Genomic DNA, 22180 nt, shown 5'->3' with positions numbered 1-22180 from the left:
TGTAGCCTCAATATGATCTGAGACATCAGCAGTATCAAGACCAAGAGTGGACAGAATGTGGGTAAGAAGTCTTCGAATTGGTCCAAAAATAGATTGATCAAAGGAGGGATTGTACCTTTTGATATCCTTGGGGACAAAAAAATTGATGTCACTGCCCATGTTGATCCCTGCATCCGTATGGAGGTCTGAAATGCAGAGGGACCAGAACCTTGTGAAAGTGAGTTCGGTTGGGTTCTCCCTTGGGCTCCCACTTTAGCGTTCTATCACATTTAGTCCTTGTGCGCCATTTCATCTTCCGAATCTGGTCCTTTAGCTTTTCATGACAAAAAAAAACCATTATTTTATCCCTACAAAGTACTAACACCACAATTAAGCAAATTTTCATTTATCCTCCCAAATACAAGATTGGAACTATTATTTATTTTAACAAAGCTTAACAAAAATTACTATATTTTATCGTTTTCCCAAAAAATAAAGGTCATCGAGAGGCTGTTAGGAGGATAGGCGATTTTGTCAATTTTAAACATTCATCAAAATCATTATTTTTTTTTGTTTGTATGTTTTTTTTATCACTTTCCACCTAGTAAAACACACATACACACATGATGAGCGAAGCAGCAAGTATCTAGATATACTATCACTAACTTTAGCTACAGATGCGTGCAGAGGTGTGAGGGCGGCTTCTGCTAACAGATTACCAGAAAATCATTGCGAGAGCGGTTTCTCCCCTCGATTTTGGCTCTATAAATCAACTCTACTTCTGCTTATCGAACACACATATCCTCCTGGATCGTGGCTATCTGGTAAATCAATCATCCTTTGAATACATTGTTTCCTTTTGTAATAATCATTTCATTGACCATTGGAAATTTTTAAATCCAATGATACCATGCAAAATCAGGAGAAAAGTTTTCTTTATATATATATATATATATATATATATATATATATATATATATATATATATATGAAAAAGTGAATATGTGGTTGTCATGTATGTAATATTAGGTATAGAACTATCTAAATTGACTTTATTTTGATTAAAATACAAAATTTTCTTTCACTGTTAGCTTTTTCCTATTGATTTTGAACTAATATTATTTTTTATTTTGTAATTCATCATCAACATCTATATATTTTGAATGTGTTTTTTATTAGACCTCTAGTAGAAGCTTCATAACTTCCTCTAACACATACCTTATGTATACTTGCATTATTATTATTTTTTTATGGATTATGAGAAGAGGTTTATAGAATTTTTAATGATCAATTTCAATCTTTCATTATAGTTTTCTATAATAAATTTCAATATACTGAACTAAATGTATTTGATATATATTCTTATATACAGTTTGTGGTGTAAAATTAAACTTATAAAACTCAATAAAAATATATATAAAGCCTAATAGAAGTTCTAATAAAGGATACAAGAAATATGGTAGAAATATTTAATTGAATTTTTTTAAAATTATGTAGTTTTTGATGGTTCTATACCTAATATTAGATACATAACAACCACTATATATATATATATATATATATATATATATATATATATAATTGTTAAACAACTTTCTACTAATTACTAAGATTTGTTCTCACATAATTCCATAAACAGAGCTTCCAGCTAGATAAGGAGAGTGGGAAAAAGTGCTATATGTTGGGCGGAAAGGAGCTATACATTGCATTGAAAGATGATAATGAATACTGGAAATGGGGACACATAGTTGAATCAAGGTCTCTGTTTTCCCTTTTAGAGTCGTTTTTTTATAAAATAAAAATATACAAGTTTGTGTTGTTAGGCATGCGAATGCATTGTAATAACAAGAGATTCGATATATGTCTATCTCTCGTCTCTCATATGTGCAAAAGCAGTCTCCTCATCAAAAATACCTTGAAAGTTAGACATGGTCCCATCTCCTTTATATATATATATATATATATATATATATATATATATATATATATATATATATATATATATATATATTGGAGTATAATATAACTGAACATATGTTTCCATTTATGTAGGTTTGCGGAGCTGTGCATACTTAAAAAGGTATGCTGGCTTGAAATCCGTGGCAAAATAGCATCTATAATGTTGTCACGAAACAACACATATGTAGTGTATCTTGTCTATCAAACTACTAGCGATTCCCACGGACATACTGTGCCAGCTACAACAACGGTGAGTTTTTGTGGGATAGGAATGGTGACTGAAAATGTGTATCTTCAAAGACCAGAGGCTAGTGAAATATGGCAAGAAAACTATGTGTTTCCTCATAAGAGAAATGATGGATGGATGGAGATCAAGTTGGGAGAATTTGAGTACAATGACGAAGATAATGGGGAGGTTGAGATGGCGTATGTGGAGAACAAGTGGAGACATTGGAAGAAGGGTCTTATCGTGGAGGGTATCGAGCTTCGGCCTAAATAAGTAGATGTGATAATTTTTGTTTGAACAAGTACATCTAACTATCAAACCTTTTTAACTATAAGAGTTTAGGGAAATATGAAGTTGGGTCATTTGTTATGTAAGGAGACGATATCAAGATGAAGATTTTATGATTGAGATGCATATATAGAAAATACGTTGTAAAATAAGTATATTAGAGTATGCTGGGGCGGAAAAAAGACACTAAAACTATGAAGGCCGATATCAAATTTTCAAAACCGAAGTATATATTCACGTTTAATTTGTTTCAAAACAATAATTGAATTTCTTGTCAACATATTTTAATAGCTAGTTAAATAAAAAAATATATATTCATGTATTATAAATAATTCTTAATTAAGATATAGAAACAAGTTAAATTAACTAGAAAACTAATCTTAAAAAATTAATAAAAATAATTACTCACAAAAGTTGTATTATAAATGTGTTCTAAAAAAATTAAAGAAAATAAGAAAATAGATTATATTGCACATTTCCTAGCTTCATATTTTTGTACTAAGAAAAAGCAAAAGAGATAATAACTTCAAAGTATTTGCCTACTCGCTTGGTGTAAATCTGAGATTAAATAAATCATCTTTTACATACCATATCATGGTAAAAAAATAGACGAAGAGCGAGGGCGATGGAAATTGAGAGACTGAGAGCCTCAAAACTTTGAGAGAATGTGAGAGAGTGTCAGAGCCTTAAACCTTTGAGACATCTAGACCTTAACAAATCGAGATGGCAACCGGCGAGACATCAAGTAAAGGGTTTGTGACCGGCGGACTCGTGACCGGAGTCATCAGGCGTGTTTTGTAACCGGAGATGAAGAGACGGAGTTAGCCTCCGACTATTAGGGTTTTATAGGTTTTTGACATTTTTAGATTTATTTTTCAACACTTGTTGGTTTTATAAAACTTATTATAGTTTTGATAGTTTCAAGATTTGCTGGTTTTTGTTGAAGTAAAGGGTTTCAAACTATTTATATTCCGATCAATTCGGATTTTGAGTTGGATTTGTTATATTTTTGGTTTTGATTTTCTAGCATAATTAGTTGTTCGTGCGTTTTTCCTCAAAACATTTTATGCACCTTGATTTTCTTAATTCGTCTTTTTCTATAAAGATTTCATTTTTTTATATAGCAAAATGGAATATGTATATGTTAAGTATATCAATTAGGCTAAGACCCGAATTACTGTACCGGGAGGGAGGCGAGGGAAGCGTTCTTACTCACCGGAACACCACACCGGCACTGTGGGAATGGTGGTGCGGGAAAGGGGTCGGTGGGGTGGAGGGGGGGGGGGGTTCCGGGTGCCGCACTCTCTCTGATTTCTATTGGCTTTTTTTTTGTAATGGTAAGAAATTAGAAAACAATATATATCTAACAGCTAGTTTATTAAGTATGCATATGTATAATTTATTTATTTGTTTATTTTTTCCCCACTATAAATATCATCCCAACCCAACATTGCTTTTAACCCAAGAGTCGTTTGGTGTACTCAAGAGTTGTTGACAAGTACTAGCAGTTGGGGCACGGTCATATGAAGTAGGGTTGTTGATCGGGTAATTTTTTCGGGTTTCAGGTAATTCGGGTTTTTCATGTTAAAAAAAATACCAGTTACTCGACCTAAATTAAATTCGGGTAATTCGGGTTTGGGTAATTCGGGTGTCGGGTCGGGTTTGGGTAATTCGGGTATTACCCGAAATATATAATTTTTTTTTAATTTCACATGAAAATAAATTTAATGAAATAAATACATCGTGCTTTATTAGTCTTGTTTATATAAACAAACGAGACATAAACGAAGTTACTCAAGCTTTGAACATTGAGATTTTTTTAGTCAATAATATCTGAGATATTAAGTAATTTTTTAACAACTTAATCTAATCTAGCAAGATGTTAAAAAAACAAATACTTAAAGATCTTAATTTAAAAGTTTAAAATGTTTAAGATAATTGTATTCATAAGTTTTGTCATGTTCTGAAGTTTCGTCAAGAAAATGAGTTTGTTAATTGCAATAAAAACTATAATCTAGATAACAGTTAAGTTTTAAAGAACATGATGATATATAAACAATTACTTTTAATATTACTAGTGTCATATTGTCAAAATAAAAGAGTTTCATGTTTTACAATAATGATAGTTAGTTTAAGTGTGATCAAATATCTGCTACAGAGTACAAGCTCTACGAAAAAAATAATTTTTAAAATAATTCGGGTAATTCGGGTATACCCGAAACCCAACAAACGTACCCTTTACCCGACCTGAAAAAAAAATCAGGTTACCCGATTACCCGAAAAAATTTACCCGATACTCGATTTACCCGATACCCGAAAAAATCGGGCAGGTAATTCGGGTATCGGGTATTTTCGACAGGGCTAATATGAAGTGAAAAGGTTTGCAACACGTAATGTATGCGTGCATTATATTGCATAATATGATTCTTGAAGACGAAGGAAAAGCGATATGTCGATACAACGAAAACAAAGTTTTGCCAAATGTCGAAGGAGTAGTCGTTGGTACGCAAGAGTGTGAGGCAAATAGAAGAGAAGTATACGATTGCGATATTCATCACACCCTTCGTGCTGAGTTGGTGAGCACGTTGATAGGGCTCACATTCAACCGTCGATAGAGTATCGGTACGATGATTTGTTTAACGAATCAGATGAGAATTCAGATATGTTCGTTGAGAGCGAGGATTCTGATGACGAGGATGAGAATGATGTTGCTGAGATTGAAGATGTCGATGACGAAGACAATGATTCCGAGTGACGTATTTTCCGCTTTTAAAATTCGGATATTAATTATGTTTTTTAGGTTGTGTTTTATTAATATTTGGTGTTTTCTAGTTTTTTCTAATCTTTCTTATTTTTAATGTAATTTTTAATTAATGAAGTGGTTTTTACTTTTAAGTCATTTTTATGTTTATTACTCATTGAATATATATATATATATATATATATATATATATATATATATATATAACATAATCCACACATATGTACAATAATTAGTTAGAATACTTGAATATATATATATATATATATATATATATATATATATATATATATATATATATATATATATATATATCATCAAATTAAATTATTTTTATTTAAAAACAAACAGTGAAGTAATCTTCCCACACACACCGTACTTTTGGTCGAGGTAAGAATATGAGGAAAATGATGACATGGTAGGAAAAATGTGAGGGAAGCTTCCCGCATCATCCGGCCTAATTAGGCTAAAAAGTTAGGAGGCTGGCTTCCGGTTACTTTAACTTAAGGTGTGGCCTAGGACTTATTTTAAAGAAAAAAGCTATAATACAATGTATATATGAAAAATAAGAATTATCTTATTATTTTTTTAGAACTACCTAAGAATCTTCGCAAGAAAAAAGATACTACATAATTTTTATACCCGATAACAATTTAGAATAACTTAATATCTAAATATAGCCCAATCCATCTAAAATGAAATTATAAAAAAAAAATAGAAATGTCAATCGTAATTCGACGATTCAACATAGTCGGCCTCAAGCCCTCACTAATATGAATATAGTTCATGATATAAGATATCGTAGGGTCCAATTGTAAGAGTTATTATAACATTTTAGATATTTTAAAACATACGATCCGACCCGCCACCAATAATATTTTTTACTCTTTCATTTTTGTCGGTTTCATTTATTTAATGAACTATGTAACGCCCACAAATTCGGGCTAGACAATTTAGAGATAACAAGCGTCAAAAAAGAATTTTTGATAGGAAATTATTTATGAAAAATAATCTTAACCAAAGTTATAGTATATGCCACAAGGATTCCGTACATATAAAGAACGCTAAAATCCGACTTATAACGAAGAAGTTATGACCCGTCGAAGTTTCCGACTTCAAGTATCGTAAAATGTAAATTTTTGATAAATTACTTTTTAGTCTTAGTAATCTAAACGAAATTCATAGTAGTCTTTAAACTATGAGCGTGCATGTAGAGAACATCGAAATCTAACTTCATTTAAGAAAGTTAGGAATTTTCTAAGATTCAGCGTAGTAGTGTACAGCTCAGAAATCGAATCTTAGATCGGTCGAATTTTAGCCTAAAAGATCTTAACATAAATTGAAGATCTCATTAATAGGAGTTCAAAAACAAAAACACAGTCGAAAACGGAGCGCGTATGTGAAAGATATGGACGAAACTTGGTCCCTACTCTTCGAGCGTGGCGAATTCGATACAGATTTGTAAATCTGAGATAGAATGAGAATTAGTTGATGGAGTCATAATGAAATTTACTCAGAAATACCAACATTTGGATATAATGAACATTGAGAATAGAGCTCGTATGTTAAAGATATAGACGAAACTTAGTCCCTACTCTTCGAGCGCGATGAATTCGATACAGATTTGTAATTCTGAGATAGAATGAGAATTAGCCGATGGAGTCTAAATGAAAGTTGTAGCACATGGAAATACCAGCATGTGGATATAAAGAACGTCGAAAATTTAGCTCGTACATGAAAGATACGGACGAAACTTAGGGTCTACTCTATGATCAGACCCCTATAAATAGAGGATGACATCTTCATATTTCCTTACTCAATTCCTCTATACTCTCTCTAGAATTGTTCTTTCTTTCTTTTCCGATTTATCTTAGTTTTAGGCTGTGATAGAGAAACTCTGAGTCGTTAGAATGCCGACGAAAAGAATTTTTTAGAGTCGGAGTTCTGCTCGCGTAATATCCTAGTTTCGTTAAAAGCCCTATAAGTTAAGCTACACTATTATGTTTTCAGTGTAACTTACATTTGTAGCCAAAAGTTTTTATTATGAACCTATAAATAAGATTTATAAGTAATTCCAAGTCATTATACGCCGAAATGATCCAGCCTCCCAACGGTCCTGCCTGGCTGATCATTACATGATAAATCTTGACGTAGATATTAAAATTAATTATGAATCTAGACTAATAATTAGTAGCAATAAATATTAGACTAAGATTTATTAATAATTATACTAGGTTACATCAAAGGAAAAGACACTTGCTTGAAGCGAAGCGCTGTCCGAATTTTGAATCGTCGCTTTAACAAGTGAATGCATAGTTACTTTTGTCACATCCCCGAACCAGACGGCGGAAACGTTCGGGGGCTCGTGTGACTAACAATTGAATTATCATCACAATGAATACACATGAAACATAACACATTCATTACCATCATTACATATAACAACCAACATTGTTCACATCAAGTATATTGTTATAAATTACATAAGTTCAAAGTATTGATAGTACTAGGAGCGGTGTTACATAAAATAAAACCATGCCTACTTGTAAATCTTCCTGTTTAACGATTACCTGAGAATACAAGTTATTTTGAAAACGGTCAACATATAAAATGTTGGTGAGTTCATAAGTATGTTTGAATAAAAGTCTTTGTATCCTTTGTAAAAACCCAGAGAATCCGATATTTTCTGTAAAGTGACTGAAAATGATGTGAAAATCGAGTATAAATGCATGTGTGAATTTCGTAGTAGTAACATATATAAATGTAGTTTAGATTTCTTTGTATTGTAAGTAAGTGAAAATTGAATATTAGTATCTCCCCAGAAAATCCGATATTTTCTTATTTGTTATAATGTCGAGGTTCTTGTATCGTTAACTAAATTGCTTTGTATTGACACGATCGAAGGGTTAATCTTCGAATTGTTTAATTGGTATTAGAATCTCTATATGAGCCGTTATAATCATATATGATAATGACTAGTTTGCTTGTCTTAACATTTTTCCAAATGTTGGTATCTGCTCAAGGTTTTGTCGCCCTAGACTGGCCTAGTCTAGCTATAGCGAGCAGCTAAGGCATGGGGGGTCACCCTGTATAGATCTATACACAAACTCTCGCTCTCCCTCCAGGAGTCTCTGATTATAACTACAAGCTACGATTGTACACTCAAAGGTGTCAACCGACACGTCTCACTAGATTCTCAACCTTTCGTACTATGTTTAATGTTTTACGTGTATGTTGTATGTTATCAAATTCAAAGGTACATATATAAGTATACGAAGTTCGATAGTTATGTAAAGGTACAATTACGATCTACATGTGAATTTCAGTCCAAGCCCAATTACCATGCAATTGGATCACAAAGGCCCAATAACATGTAAGTGGGTAATTTGGGCCCAATAGGCATGTAAATGGACCACAAAGGCCCAACAAACAACTGACCCATAACTCAGGCCCAAATTAACATGTAAATGGGTCGCAAGGCCCAATAAACATGTCATGGAAAATATTGGGCTCAATATACACTTGAATGGGCCCTTAAGGCCCATTGGCCATGTAACGTGAATATTAGGCCCAATAAAATTGTTATCAATGTATTTCACCCATTTGTTATTATTTCGTTGATTGTTTTAGTTCGAGGTTTACCGAATTGAATATAAAAAAGGTCTTCTTTTGTAAAAACGTCGTTCTTGGCCATTAAGCCTTAAATTTTCAATTAAGGCCCAAAGTTTTGTAAAAATAACAGTTTAGTCCATAATTTATAAAAATTTGTAATTTCGTCCCAAATGTTTAGAAATTCACGGTTTTAATCCAAAAATTTATATTTTGACATTTATGGCCCATTTTTGCAGAAAATCACCTTTTCAGCCCTTTGTTTGTCAAATTGACACTTTCGGCCCAATTTTTATAAAAGTTACATTTTTGGTCCAATTAAAAAATTAAATGTTATTTTCACCCCTAAATTTGGTTTATTTACATTTATGACTCAAACTTTGGTCAAATAACATTTTTAATCCAAAAACTTCCCGTTTTTCGTAATATTGGGCCCAAAACCGTGAGGCTCAAATATTTGGCCCATTATGCTAAAATTTACATTTTTGACCCTTTGGAAAGCATGTTTATAATAAAAATCCATTTTCATACTAGTAGGACTTGTTTGATCCTTATAAAAACATAAATGTCGTTTTTTGCCCTTATCTTTTGTTTTCTTGACAATTTTGACCCTTAACAAGGTTCTTGTTTTAACTTTTATTTCTTAAACATGTAATCACTTTTGGCTTGATAGTATGATGTATATAGTGTCTTAGTTCATGGATCTTTACTCCATGTCACTTAGAATGTCGAGATTTGTTTAAATCTAACATATTTTTACAAAATATACTAAGATTTCACACTAGACATGCATATAACTCATAGATCTACACATTTTACTTGTATTCTCCCCCAAAAATCATATGAAAACCGAAAACAAGGGGGTATGAACTCACCTTTGCTTTGATGTTTCGTTTTTGAAGAAGGGATGAAGAGATTTTTTGTCCTAGCAACACCTTGAAGTAGTTCTCGAGATTATGAAGCTTCTAAGGTGGGATCATGGAATAAAACTATGTAAGAAGGAGTTTTTCATGTTAAGATGGAAGAAGATACTTGTGTTTGACCAAAAACTTACCAAAGATTGGAATGACTTGATGAAGATCCTTAGAACTCTAGCAATTTTCGAGATATTGGAGGAAGAAGGATAATCTTTGAGAGTGTTTGGAGAGTGTTGTGAAAATGAAGTATGTGTGTGTGTCTTTGCTCTCGGCCATAAGTAGAAGAAGAGAGGGGAGAGAAGGATGAGGTGACTTGCATGGAAATATGAGATATCTTTCCTTGTTACATGGTGAGTAATATGGAGGTGGCACCTCCAAAGTCAACTCCTCCCCTTCCATTTCATTTTTCATTTTTTTTATGTTAATGATGTTGGGCCGAGGGTCTTTGGGCTAGGAGGAAGAAGGGTGAACTAGTTTGGCCCAATTATTTCCTTGGTTCGAAATTATGAAGTCCATAGAGAAGTTTTCAGCCCATTGGGCCTTTAGGGTGGTTCACGGCCCAAATGGCATAAAAAGTGGGTTTTATAGCTCACTAAGTTTATTTGGATTAGCTATAACCTAATAAGGCCCATTATGGTTAGAATGAATCATTCTAGGCCTAAATGGTCCAAAATGTTATAGATTTGGGAATTGGGTCCATTTAGAATCCAAATAGGGTTTCCAAGCCCAAAATAGTTGAATTGAATACTTATTGGTCCATTGGGCCCAATAAGGAAATCCTAGTCCAATATATACTTAAACCGGGATTATTAGGGTTCTCAGACTCTTTGTTGAACATGAAAGGTGAATTTAAATGAGCATTGGTGATATTTACTTAGAGTCTATGTTTTACAATAGTTGAATGATTACACGAGAATAGAATTTCCTAGCTAAATTGCTAGTTGTGACATTATCCCCCTTTAGAGGGAATTTCGTCCCGAAATTCTTTTGAAAACTAGGTTTATGAAAGAGAGAATAGGTGAGGGTACTTTTGCTTCATCAGGTCTTCACGTTCCCACGTGAATTCCGGTCTACGTTTTGCGCTCCATCGAACCTTCACAATCGGGATGCGACTTTGCTTTGTACGCTTCACTTCCCTATCCATAATCTCAACTGGTTCTTCAACGAACAAGAGATTCTCGTTTACCTCAATCTCTTCAAAAGGAACGACAAGGGTTTCATCTGATAGACACTTTTTCAGATTTGAGACGTGGAACACTGGGTGTATGTTGCTGAGCTCGGCGGGTAGCTGCAACTTATAAGCCACTGGACCAATTCGGGCAAGAATCTCGAACGGTCCAATGTATCGCAGGTTTAGTTTTCCTCGTTTCCCAAAGCGAATCATTCCCTTCCAAGGAGATACTTTTAACAACACGTGATCCCCGACTTGAAACTCTAATGGCTTTCGTCGCTTTTCAGCATAGCTCTTCTGTCGGTCTCGTGATGCTTGAAGTCGAGCTTTGATTTGGATTATCTTTTCAGTCGTCTCACGGATGATTTCGGGTCCTGTAAGAGCACTGGCCGGCGATTATCCTTTTGCTAGTTGAGTGTCACCCACCTCGGCCCAGCATAGGGGCGATCAGCACTTACGACCATAAAGAGCCTCGAAGGGAGCAACCTTGATGCTCGTGTGATAAATGTTGTTATAGGATAACTCGATCAGAGGCAAGTGGGTATCCCATGACTTTCCGAAGTCAATCACGCAAGCTCGGAGCATATCCTTCAGTGTCTGGATGGTACGCTCACTCTGACCATCTGCCTGTGGGTGGTAGGAAGTGCTCATATCTAGCCGTGTTCCCATTGCCTTCTGAAGAGATTGCCAGAATCTTGAAGTGAATCTGATATCTCGATCCGAGATAGTAGATACTGGCACTCCATGGATTTTCACAACCTCCTTAAGGTAGATTCGGGTCAGTTTTTCCATCTTGTAGGACTCTTTCATTGGCAGGAAATGAGCGGATTTTGTTAATCTATCGACAATTACCCAGATAGCATCCATTCCGTCTACTGTCTTTGGCAATTTGGTCATGAAGTCCATAGTAATCCTTTCCCATTTCCACTCGGGTATCACTGGTTGTTGCAATAGTCCCGAGGGCTTTTGGTATTCTACTTTCACTTTGGCGTAAGTAAGACACTTGCCCACGAAAGTAGCTATCTCTGCCTTCATATTAGGCCACCAATATTGCTGCTTGACATCCAAATACATTTTATCTGACCCCGAATGAATAGAATATCGCGTCTTGTGGGCTTCATGCATGACTTTCTCTCTGAATCCCCCAATTTTGGGAACCCAGATTCTATTCATGAAGTAGTGGATTTCGTTGTCTTTAACTTCGAGCTCCTTCTCCATTCCTCGTAGTGACTCACTAACGACATTTTACGACTTCAATGCGTCCAGTTGGGATCTTTGATTTGTGAGGCTAGATGAGATTGGATGGTGATTCACAGAGTCTTCGCACGACGACTTGAATACTCCTTTCTGATCAGGGCATCGGCTACCATGTTAGCCTTGCCTGGATGATATTTGATCTCACACTCATAATCATTTAACAGCTCAACCCATCTTCGCTGCCTCATGTTTAGTTCATTTTGATTTAGAATGTGCTGGAGGCTCTTGTGGTCCGTGAAGATGGTGCACTTGGTACCATATAGGTAGTGCCTCCATATTTTTAAGGCGAAGACCACCGCCCCCAGTTCAAGATCATGCGTGGTGTAATTTACTTCATGCGTTTTCAGTTGTCTGGATGCATAAGCAATTACCTTCTCTCGTTGCATGAGGATACAACCTAAACCTTGATTCGAAGCATCACAGTAAACTATAAAGTCTTCGGTTCCCTCCGGTAAGGATAGCACTGGAGCACTACAGAGGGATTGCTTCAAGGTTTGGAAGGCAAGCTCTTTCTTTTTGGTCCAGTTGAAGGGTACGCCTTTTTGTGTCAATGTGGTGAGGGGTTTGGCTATCTTGGAAAAGTTCTGAATGAATCTTCGGTAGTAGCCTGCAAGACCCAAGAATTGGCGAATTTCTGTTGGCGTTGACGGAATTGCCCAGTTTTTGATTGATTTGATCTTGGAGGGGTCCACATGTATTCCTTCCTGAATGACTACATGGCCCAGGAAGTTCACACTGCGGAGCCAGAACTCGCACTTGGAGAGTTTCGCATACAACTTTTCAGCCTGCATGGTTTATAAAATCTGTCAGAGGTGATGGCTATGATCTTCTTCGCTTCGAGAGTACACGAGAATATCGTCGATGAAAACGATTATGAATTTATCAAGAAATGGGCGGCAGACTCGATTCATGAGGTCCATAAATGCAGCGGGGGCATTTGTTAGACCGAAGGGCATTACGACGAATTCGTAATGACCGTATTAAGTTCGAAAAGCAGTCTTAGGAATGTCCTCATCTCGTACTTTGAGATGATGATAACTGGATCTCAGATCTATCTTTGAAAAGTAACTAGCTCCTTGCAGCTGGTCAAATAGATCATCGATTCGTGGAAGTGGGTACCGGTTTTTTATGGTGAGTTTATTTAATTCCCTATAGTCGATGCACATCCTGAAGGATCCATCTTTCTTCTTAACGAAAAGAACCGGAGCTCCCCATGGCGAGTAGCTGGGTCTGATGAATCCTTTATCCAGGAGTTCGCTTAGTTGGCTTGATAATTCTTGCATTTCAGCAGGGGCCAACCTATAGGGTGATTTGGTGATTGGAGTGGCTCCAGGCACTAGGTCGATTCGGAATTCGATTTGTCGTTCTGGGGGTATTCCTGGAAGATCTTCTAGAAACACATCCGGGAAGTCACACGCCACTGGGATGTTGTGAATGCTCGCTTCCTCTTTGGTTTTATCCACCACATGAGCAGGGAATGCGTAGTTCTCCTTTTGTAGACACTTTTGTGCCTTGATACATGAGATAAGGCAAAGGTTTGCGCCAGGTTTATCTCCGTAGATTATTAAGGTTTTGTGATTGGGAAGATGAAGGCGAACGGCCTTCTCGTGACACATAATATCGGCATGATGGGGGCTTAACCAATCCATACCGATGATCACATCAAAACTCCTAATATTTACTGGCATCAAATCTATATGGAAAGAGTGGTTGTTTAATTCTAACGTACACCCTACATATATATATATATATATGTATATATATATATATATATATATATATATATATCTTTTGTTGTTTTCGTTTTCCCATTAGCCATTTCCACCGTAAAGGCTTCGTTGAGCTTCTGGGGTTGTTGATTTAGCAAGTGTTTGAATTTATTACTAACAAAACTTCGTTCCGCCCCACTATCAAATAAGATGCATGCATACGAGTTGTTAAGTAGGAACGTACCAGTGACAACGGCTGGGTCCTGCACTGCTTCACCCTGACCCATTGTCAGCACTCTCCCTGCTGCTCCTGCCCCTTGATTGTTCGCGTTGGAGCAGTTTCGCCTGAAATGCCTGGTTTTCCCACATTTGTAACAGGTATAACTGGCCCCAACATTGGTGTTGTTGTTGTTATTGATGTTGTTGTTGTTGTTGTTGTTGTTGTTGTTTGTCATCCGGTTCTGTGGAAGCTGAGCCCTACAATACTTTGCTGTATGGCCCTTCCAGTTGCACCTTGTGCAATTCATCTCTCTGCACTCCCCGTGATGGTGGAAGTTGCATTTGTTACATTTGGGAAGATTTCCTGAATACTGCTTTGGAGCATTTGGCGTGGATGAGGCTGGAGCATGTGGTGTGGTGGTAGCTTGAGTTGCAGCATGGACAGTCACGGTTTGTTGCTTCTTAGACGATTCTGAGTTTTGCTTTCCCTTCTGCTTGTTGTTTCTCCCCTTCTTGTTCTCGCCTTCTTTCTTGACCTCCGCCTCTGCTGTTTTGGCATCCTTTTTGTTACCGTGATCATACAGTTTCTTGGCCAGTCTCTTGGTGCTATCAAACGTCTCAGGGTTTGCCGCAATGACATTCCCTTGGATAGGTGCAGTCAATCCCCAGATAAACCTCTCAATCTTTTTCCCTTCTAAGGTGATCATTCTGGGATACAGAAGAGATAACTCACTAAATGTGGATATGTATGCATCGATATCGGAGTTTTGAACCGTGAGGTTCCACAACTCTTGTTCCATCTTCTGGATTTCGCCTCTTGGACAGTATTCAGCCAGCATCATTTCCTTAAGCTCTTCCCAGGGCATTGTGTTTGCCACCGGGAGTCTCATGGCCTCTATGTGGCCATTCCACCAGGAGAGGGCTTGATCAATGAAGGTGCAGGCTGTGAACTTGACCTTACACTCATCCGGACACCTGCATATTTCAAAAACGGATTCTATTTTTTCGATCCATCGCTTCAGGGCTATTATGCCTCCTGTCCCATTAAAGGTCCGAGGTTTGGCGTTGGTGAAGTCCTTGTAGGTGCATGTTCGAGCGGCTCCGTGGTTCGTCCCTTGATTTGTGCTTCCGGCTCCTTGCCCGTTGCCTTCTCCATTGTTTCCATTGCGAATTTGCACAAGTGATGTAGTGACCACAGCGGACACTGCTGCCTGGAACGCAACCGAGTTTATCTCAGGCGGGGTCGGTGTTGCGTTGTTTCCACGTTTGGGTCTTTGAGGCATCTTTCTGTCATGGAACGGAAATATGTTGAGTGCCTATTGTTTTGCGAGTTTGGAATCCCATAGACTAGGTGTATAGTGTGTGTATTTAAGTATTTCATGCAATAACATAAAACAAGGAAAATAAAACACATAGCAGATGACAACGTCATGATAAAACATAAAGCATTTTCATTAATACTAATAGTTTTGATACATGAAAATTTGCCAGGAGGCATACAGTACATGGGAAAATATAAAATTTGGCAGCATAACGACCCTATGAGTATTGTGGTCACTTAAACATAGAGTCGATAGTACATGGCATAGATCACCTAACATAATACTAACGATAGATACTTCTGGTCCTAGTCATGGTGGGATGTGTCAGGGGGTGGTGCTGAGGAAGTGGATGCTCCCTGAAGGCGAGCCACCTACTGCTCCGCGTCTCGAAGTCGAGCCTCCCACCTCACCTGCCTCATGTGGAACTCCCGGATAACCTCTCGCGTTTCCTTCTCCGCCCGCTCAACCCTAGTCCGCATCTGGTGCATCTGATCGGCGGTGCTCTGAGTCAGATCGCCAGTATCCTTCAATTGTCTCACCATGACTGGAAGTGCTCGGTCAGCCGGTCCTCCATCCCTCAAGCCATAGAACTCTCGAGCCATGCCAAACGGGGGTCGCTGTCCCTGTTGTCTGCTCGACCTCCAAATGTCGATACCCCAGGGAGGGGTAGGGCCGTTAGGGCCCATTCGGTGAGCTGGCACCCTCAATGGGTATGGTGGGTTGATGACTACGGACTCCGCGTCTGAATCATCATCTCTGTCGTCACCAGACTCTTCTTCTTCAATGTCTGCCACAGGTTCCGCGGGTACCTCTTCGATTTCTTCTTCCGGTTCTTCCTCTTCCATAGGGTTCTCTTCAGGTTCCTCATCAGACTCTTCTAGCCATTCGTTATTTCCCTGATTGGGAAAATAAGGAACTCCGGGGTGGTGGAAACCAGCCATACTGACTGCACGAGAGTGCGTAAATAAATCACGTTTTGATTATCCCTATAGTATATTTTTAGTTATTTAAGTTTTGGGTTCCCTAGAGTTATTAAAGAGTAAGGTAGGCTTTTCGATTCATTTCCCGCTATGATTACTCCCGAACACATGTTGGTTGTATTCTGAATAAATATAGTTGATCAGGCTATATTTATCCCTAATATGACTACATAACTGCCCAGGTTTAATCATAGTGTTCAATTTCCTCCAGAAGCTTTTATTAAATATTGTTAGGTTATCATCCTAATATTCGCACATAAGTGTGAAATTTTTAGTTTTGTTCAGAGTTATTTAGTCCCATTGTGTTTATAGTTGCATATCATGTATGGTTAGATATGCTAGTTCACTATAAACATTGCTCTGATACCAACCTGTCACACCCTCGAACCAGACGGCGGAAACCTCCGGGGGCTCGTGTGACTAACAATTGAATTATCATCACAATAATTATACACATGAAACATAACACATTCATTACCATCATTACATATAACAACCAGCATTGTTCACATCAAGTATATTGTTATAAATTACATAAGTTCAAAGTATTGATAGTACTAGGAGCGGTGTTACATAAAATAAAACCATGCCTACTTGTAAATCTTCCTACTTAACGATTACCTGAGAATACAAGTTATTTTGAAAACGATCAACATATAAAATGTTGGTGAGTTCATAAGTATGTTTGAATAAAAGTCTTTGTATCCTTTGTAAAAACCCAGAGAATCCGATATTTTCTGTAAAGTGACTGAAAATGATGTGAAAATCAAGTATAAATGCATGTGTAAATTTCGTAGTACTAACATATATAAATGTAGTTTAGATTTCTTTGTATTGTAAGTAAGTGAAAATTGAATATTAGTATCTCCCCAGAAAATCCGATATTTTCTTATTTGTTATAATGTCGAGGTTCTTGTATCGTTAACTAAATTGCTTTGTATTGACACGATCGAAGGGTTAATCTTCGAATTGTTTAATTGGTATTAGAATCTCTATATGAGCCGTTATAATCATACATGATAATGATTAGTTTGCTTGTCTTAACATTTTTCCAAATGCTGGTATCTGCTCAAGGTTTTGTCGCCCTAGACTGGCCTAGTCTAGCTGTAGCGAGCAGCTAAGGCGTGGGGGGTCACCCAATATATATCTATACACAAACTCTTGCTCTCCCTCCAAGAGACTCTGATTATAACTACAAGCTACGATTGTACACTCAAAGGTGCCAACCGACACGTCTCACTAGATTCTCAACCTTTCGTACTATGTTTAATGTTTTACGTGTATGTTGTATGTTATCAAATTCAAAGGTACATATATAAGTATACGAAGTTCGATAGTTATGTAAAGGTACAATTACGATCTACATGTGAATTTCAATCCAAGCCCAATTAGAATGCAATTGGATCACAAAGGCCCAATAACATGTAAGTGGGTAATTTGGGCCCAATAGGCATGTAAATGGACCACAAAGTCCCAACAAACAAGTGACCCATAACTCAGGCCCAAATTAACATGTAAATGGGTCGCAAGGCCCAATAAACATGTCATGGAAAATATTGGGCTCAATATACACTTGAATGGGCCCTTAAGGCCCATTGGCCATGTAACGTGAATATTAGGCCCAATAAAATTGTTATCAATGTATTTCACCCATTTGTTATTATTTCGTTGATTGTTTTAGTTCGAGGTTTACCGAATCTGTCACACCCCCAAACCAAGGATGGCGGAAACGTCCGGGGGTGGATGACTTCATGTATAGTATCATAACAACAATTGTAATAGTAATTGAAGCAAACACAACCAACATATATATAAGTGAAAAAGTGACATCATTGTATGAATTACATGCTTACGAATCAATTACAATATGTTGACAAAATATGAAATAGTAGACGTCTTAGCGCCCCATCCTCAAAAGCACTTGGTTACCTGTTTAATGATTTCCTGAGAATACAAGTTGTTTGAAAAGGTGTCAACACAAAGGTTGGTGAGTTCATAAGCTTTTTGTTTGGTATTATTAAGAGCCTTTCGTTTGTAAAAGTAGTATTTGTGTTAGAAAATCCAATATTTTCCTTAATGTGTAAATGTAGTCTTAAAACCCAAAGACCGAAATGTACAAGTAATTTGTCATATTTATAGTAAAACAATGCAAGTTTAAATCGACATAAACTCGTTAAATTTTAATGAAGTTTCCGTAAATTCCAATGTTTATTAATACTTTATGTGAGTTTATTATAACCATACTATGACCAAGGTTGCCTAAAACGACGTTCTTCAGGCGTCGGAAATGTTATGACATTTGTCACCCCAGACCTATCGGTCTAACTGTTGCATGCAGTTTAGGTGTGGGTTTGTCAAACCCAATATAGATCTATACACAACTATCACGCTCTCCCTCAAGGAGACTCTGGTTACAATACAGGACTTAATGGTAATTTGAAGTAAATGTCTCACAAAGTCATTAACGGAATTACGTGTTATGAAAACTTGGTACCGTATGGCCGTACCTTGCTTAATGAAAATATCCTTTGTATAAATGTACCCTTTTTAAATGTATGTGTTATGTAATGTATCATAAACTATACCTATTATAGTTTATCAACCAAGGGTAGTACGTAGTAATGTATGCAAACTATATTCAAAATAGTTTATTAAATGTTTGAATGTATCGGTTGTACTTTGATTATAATCACTTGTTATTCTTTATATTTTATATGTCCAAATCCATTTGTAAACTGATGTGTGTCTAAATATTAAGATAAAATGTCATATATTGCAATAACATATAATCACATAAAGATATACACCTTGCTCAACATGTTACAAGGTGAAATGAAACTGACAACAACTTTTTCTTGTATACAGTTTCTGTTACTGTTCTTAGAAAATTTATAGAAAAATCATCAAAGCTCTAAATCCAAATCCGCAAATTCTGAGATTTTGAAATATGAGTCTAGTTTGTTCGTAAATTTTATCATGATTTTTAGTGATCTCTAACAGAGGTGAAAATGTTCATAATCACAGACTGGTCCGGGTTTGCCTTTGAAATGATAGGCAGTTTTGTAAAAATCACCATAAATTGTAGAAACATCATATGGAGATGTGCAAGTAGCCATTTTAAAGCTAAGAGTTTGAACTACTTGCACCTGGAACAGTTTTGAAAACTAAAATATTTAAGTTGACCAAAACAGTCCGTGATCGAAGTTCATATTTTCTGATGTAATCTGATAGAAAAAGTTTAATTGTGTTCTTGATGATTTTACTTGTATTCCCCCCTTAAAACTTAAGAAAAACATGTAAATGTAGGGGTATGAACTCACCTTATGTGTTCTTAGAGGATGGATGTTGGAGAAGAGAAGTGTTCAACTCAAAAACACTTAGAAGATGCCTTGACGAATTGAGAACCAAGAGTGGAAGAAAGCTTGATGATTAACCTTGGAAGTCTTGAAATTGAGAGAGAATGGTGTAGAAAATGAGTGACTTAAGCCTTGTATTTATACTAGTAAGAATTACTATTCATATATAATTCTTTAATAATAAGTGTTAAATGTTGACATTCTCCATATAACTAGTTAGTGTATATGACATATTCATGATGTAATCATGACAAATGTTTCTAGAAGATGGTTAATACTAATTGGCTAATAATAGTAATTTTTTAAAACGTAAATAGTAAATAGTAGGTAGTAAATAGTAAATAGTAAATAGTAAATAGTAAATATGATGAGATTTTTACAATTGTCATATTTGTAAACCCCGTTAAGCCATGTTTAAGAGTCTTACACAGCCCCCGATAATTGTGCAATAGTGTTTTATCGCTTTGGTTCGTTGTTTAGCACTGTTAAGGCTAAGGAAAATCAAACACATGAATTTTCCAAATGATGTTTTCTCATTAAAATAGCGAATTGTACAACGTAAACCTTAACATACAAGGGTTAATGGAGTTGACCGGTTTGACTTGTTGACTTTGTTTGACTTTGACTTGACCGAAATTTGACGGTTGTCACAACCGAATTGAATATAAAAAAGGTCTTCTTTTGTAAAAACGACGTTCTTGGCCATTAAGCCTTAAATTTTCAATTAAGGCCCAAAGTTTTGTAAAAATAACACTTTAGTCCATAATTTATAAAAATTTGTAATTTCGTCCCAAATGTTTAGAAATTCACGGTTTTAATCCAAAATTTATATTTTGACATTTATGGCCCATTTTTGCAGAAAATCACCTTTTCAGCCCTTTGTTTGTCAAATTGACACTTTCGACCCAATTTTTATAAAAGTTACATTTTTGGTCCAATTAAAAAAATAAATGTTATTTTCACCCCTAAATTTGGTTTATTTACATTTATGACTCAAACTTTGGTCAAATAACATTTTTAATCCAAAAACTTCCATTTTTTCGTAATATTGGGCCCAAAACCTTGAGGCCCAAATATTTGGCCCATTATGCTAAAATTTACATTTTTGATCCTTTGGAAAGCATGTTTATTATAAAAATCCATTTTTATACTAGTAGGACCTGTTTGATCCTTATAAAAATATAAATGTTGCTTTTTGCCCTTATCTTTGTTTTTTCTTGATAATTTTGACCCTTAACAACGTTCTTGTTTTAACTTTTATTTCTTAAACATGTAATCACTTTTGGATTGATAGTATGATGTATATAGTGTCTTAGTTCATGGATCTTTACTCTATGTCACTTAGAATGTCAAGATTTGTTTAGATCTAACATATTTTTACAAAATAAACTAAGATTTCACACAAGACATGTATACAACTCATAGATCTACACATTTTACTTGTGTTCTCCCCCAAAAATCATATGAAAACCGAAAACAAGGGGGTATGAACTCACCTTTGCTTTGATGTTTCGATTTTGAAGAAGGGATGAAGAGATTTTTGGTCCTAGCAACACGTTGAAGTAGTTCTCGAGATTATGAAGCTTCTAAGGTGGGATCATGGAATAAAACTATGTAAGAAGGAGTTTTTCATGTTAAGATGGAAGAAGATACTTGTGTTTGACCAAAAACTTACCAAAGATTGGAATGACTTGATGAAGATCCTTAGAACTCTAGCAATTTTCGAGATCTTGGAGGAAGAAGGATAATCTTTGAGAGTGTGTGGAGAGTGTTGTGAAAATGAAGTATGTGTGTATGTGTGTCTTTGCTCTCGGCCGTAAGTAGAAGAAGAGAGGGGAGAGAAGGATGAGGTGACTTGCATGGAAACATGAGATAGCTTGCCTTGTTACATGGTGAGTAATATAGAGGTGGCACCTCCAAAGTCAACTCCTCCCCTTCCATTTCATTTTTCATTTTTTTTTGTAAATGATGTTGGGCCGAGGGTCTTTAGGCTAGGAGGAAGGAGGATGAACTAGTTTGGCCCAATTCTTTCCTTGGTTCGAAATTATGAAGTCCATAGAGAATTTTTCGGCCCATTGGGCCTTTAGGTTTGTTCACGACCCAAATGGCATAAAAAGTGGGTTTTATGGCTCACTAAGTTTAATTGGATTAGCTATAGCCCAATAAGGCCTATTAGGGTTAGAATGACTCATTCTAGGCCCAAATGGTCCAAAATGTTATAGATTTGGGAATTGGGTCCATTTAGAATCCAAATAGGGGTTCCAAGCCCAAAATAGTTGAATTGAATACTTATTGGTCCATTAGGCCGAATAAGGAAATCCTAGTCCAATATAGACTTAAATCGGGATTATTAGGGTTCTCAGACTCTTTGTTGAACATGAAAGGTGAATATAAATGAGCATTGGTGATATTTACTTAGAGTATATG

General features: G+C 36.1%; 1 protein-coding gene across 1 annotated transcript; it reads left to right on the top strand.

Moving 5' to 3' along the window:
* Positions 1-656: 656 nt before the first annotated feature.
* On the top strand, positions 657-2437 carry LOC145157784 (F-box protein PP2-B1-like). Its single transcript, XM_079076779.1, has 4 exons — positions 657-668; positions 1477-1485; positions 1619-1737; positions 2032-2437. Exons 1-4 carry the CDS (start codon positions 657-659, stop codon positions 2435-2437), a joined length of 546 nt encoding a protein of 181 aa, XP_078932905.1.
* The last annotated feature ends 19743 nt before the right edge of the window (positions 2438-22180 follow it).

Source organism: Lactuca virosa, chromosome 2 (assembly GCF_052849685.1).
Source record: "Lactuca virosa cultivar CGN04683 chromosome 2, Lactuca_virosa_CGN04683_v6, whole genome shotgun sequence".
NCBI classification, from domain to species: domain Eukaryota; kingdom Viridiplantae; phylum Streptophyta; class Magnoliopsida; order Asterales; family Asteraceae; genus Lactuca; species Lactuca virosa.
The sequence above is the reverse complement of the archived record's forward strand: the minus strand, read 5'-3'. Positions and strand labels throughout refer to the sequence as shown.

Bases quoted from the DNA above. Each gene is read 5' to 3' on its own strand.
- LOC145157784 (XM_079076779.1), top strand. The intron at 1,738-2,031 runs GTCTCTGTTTTC...CCATTTATGTAG, and splicing joins GGACACATAGTTGAATCAAG to GTTTGCGGAGCTGTGCATAC.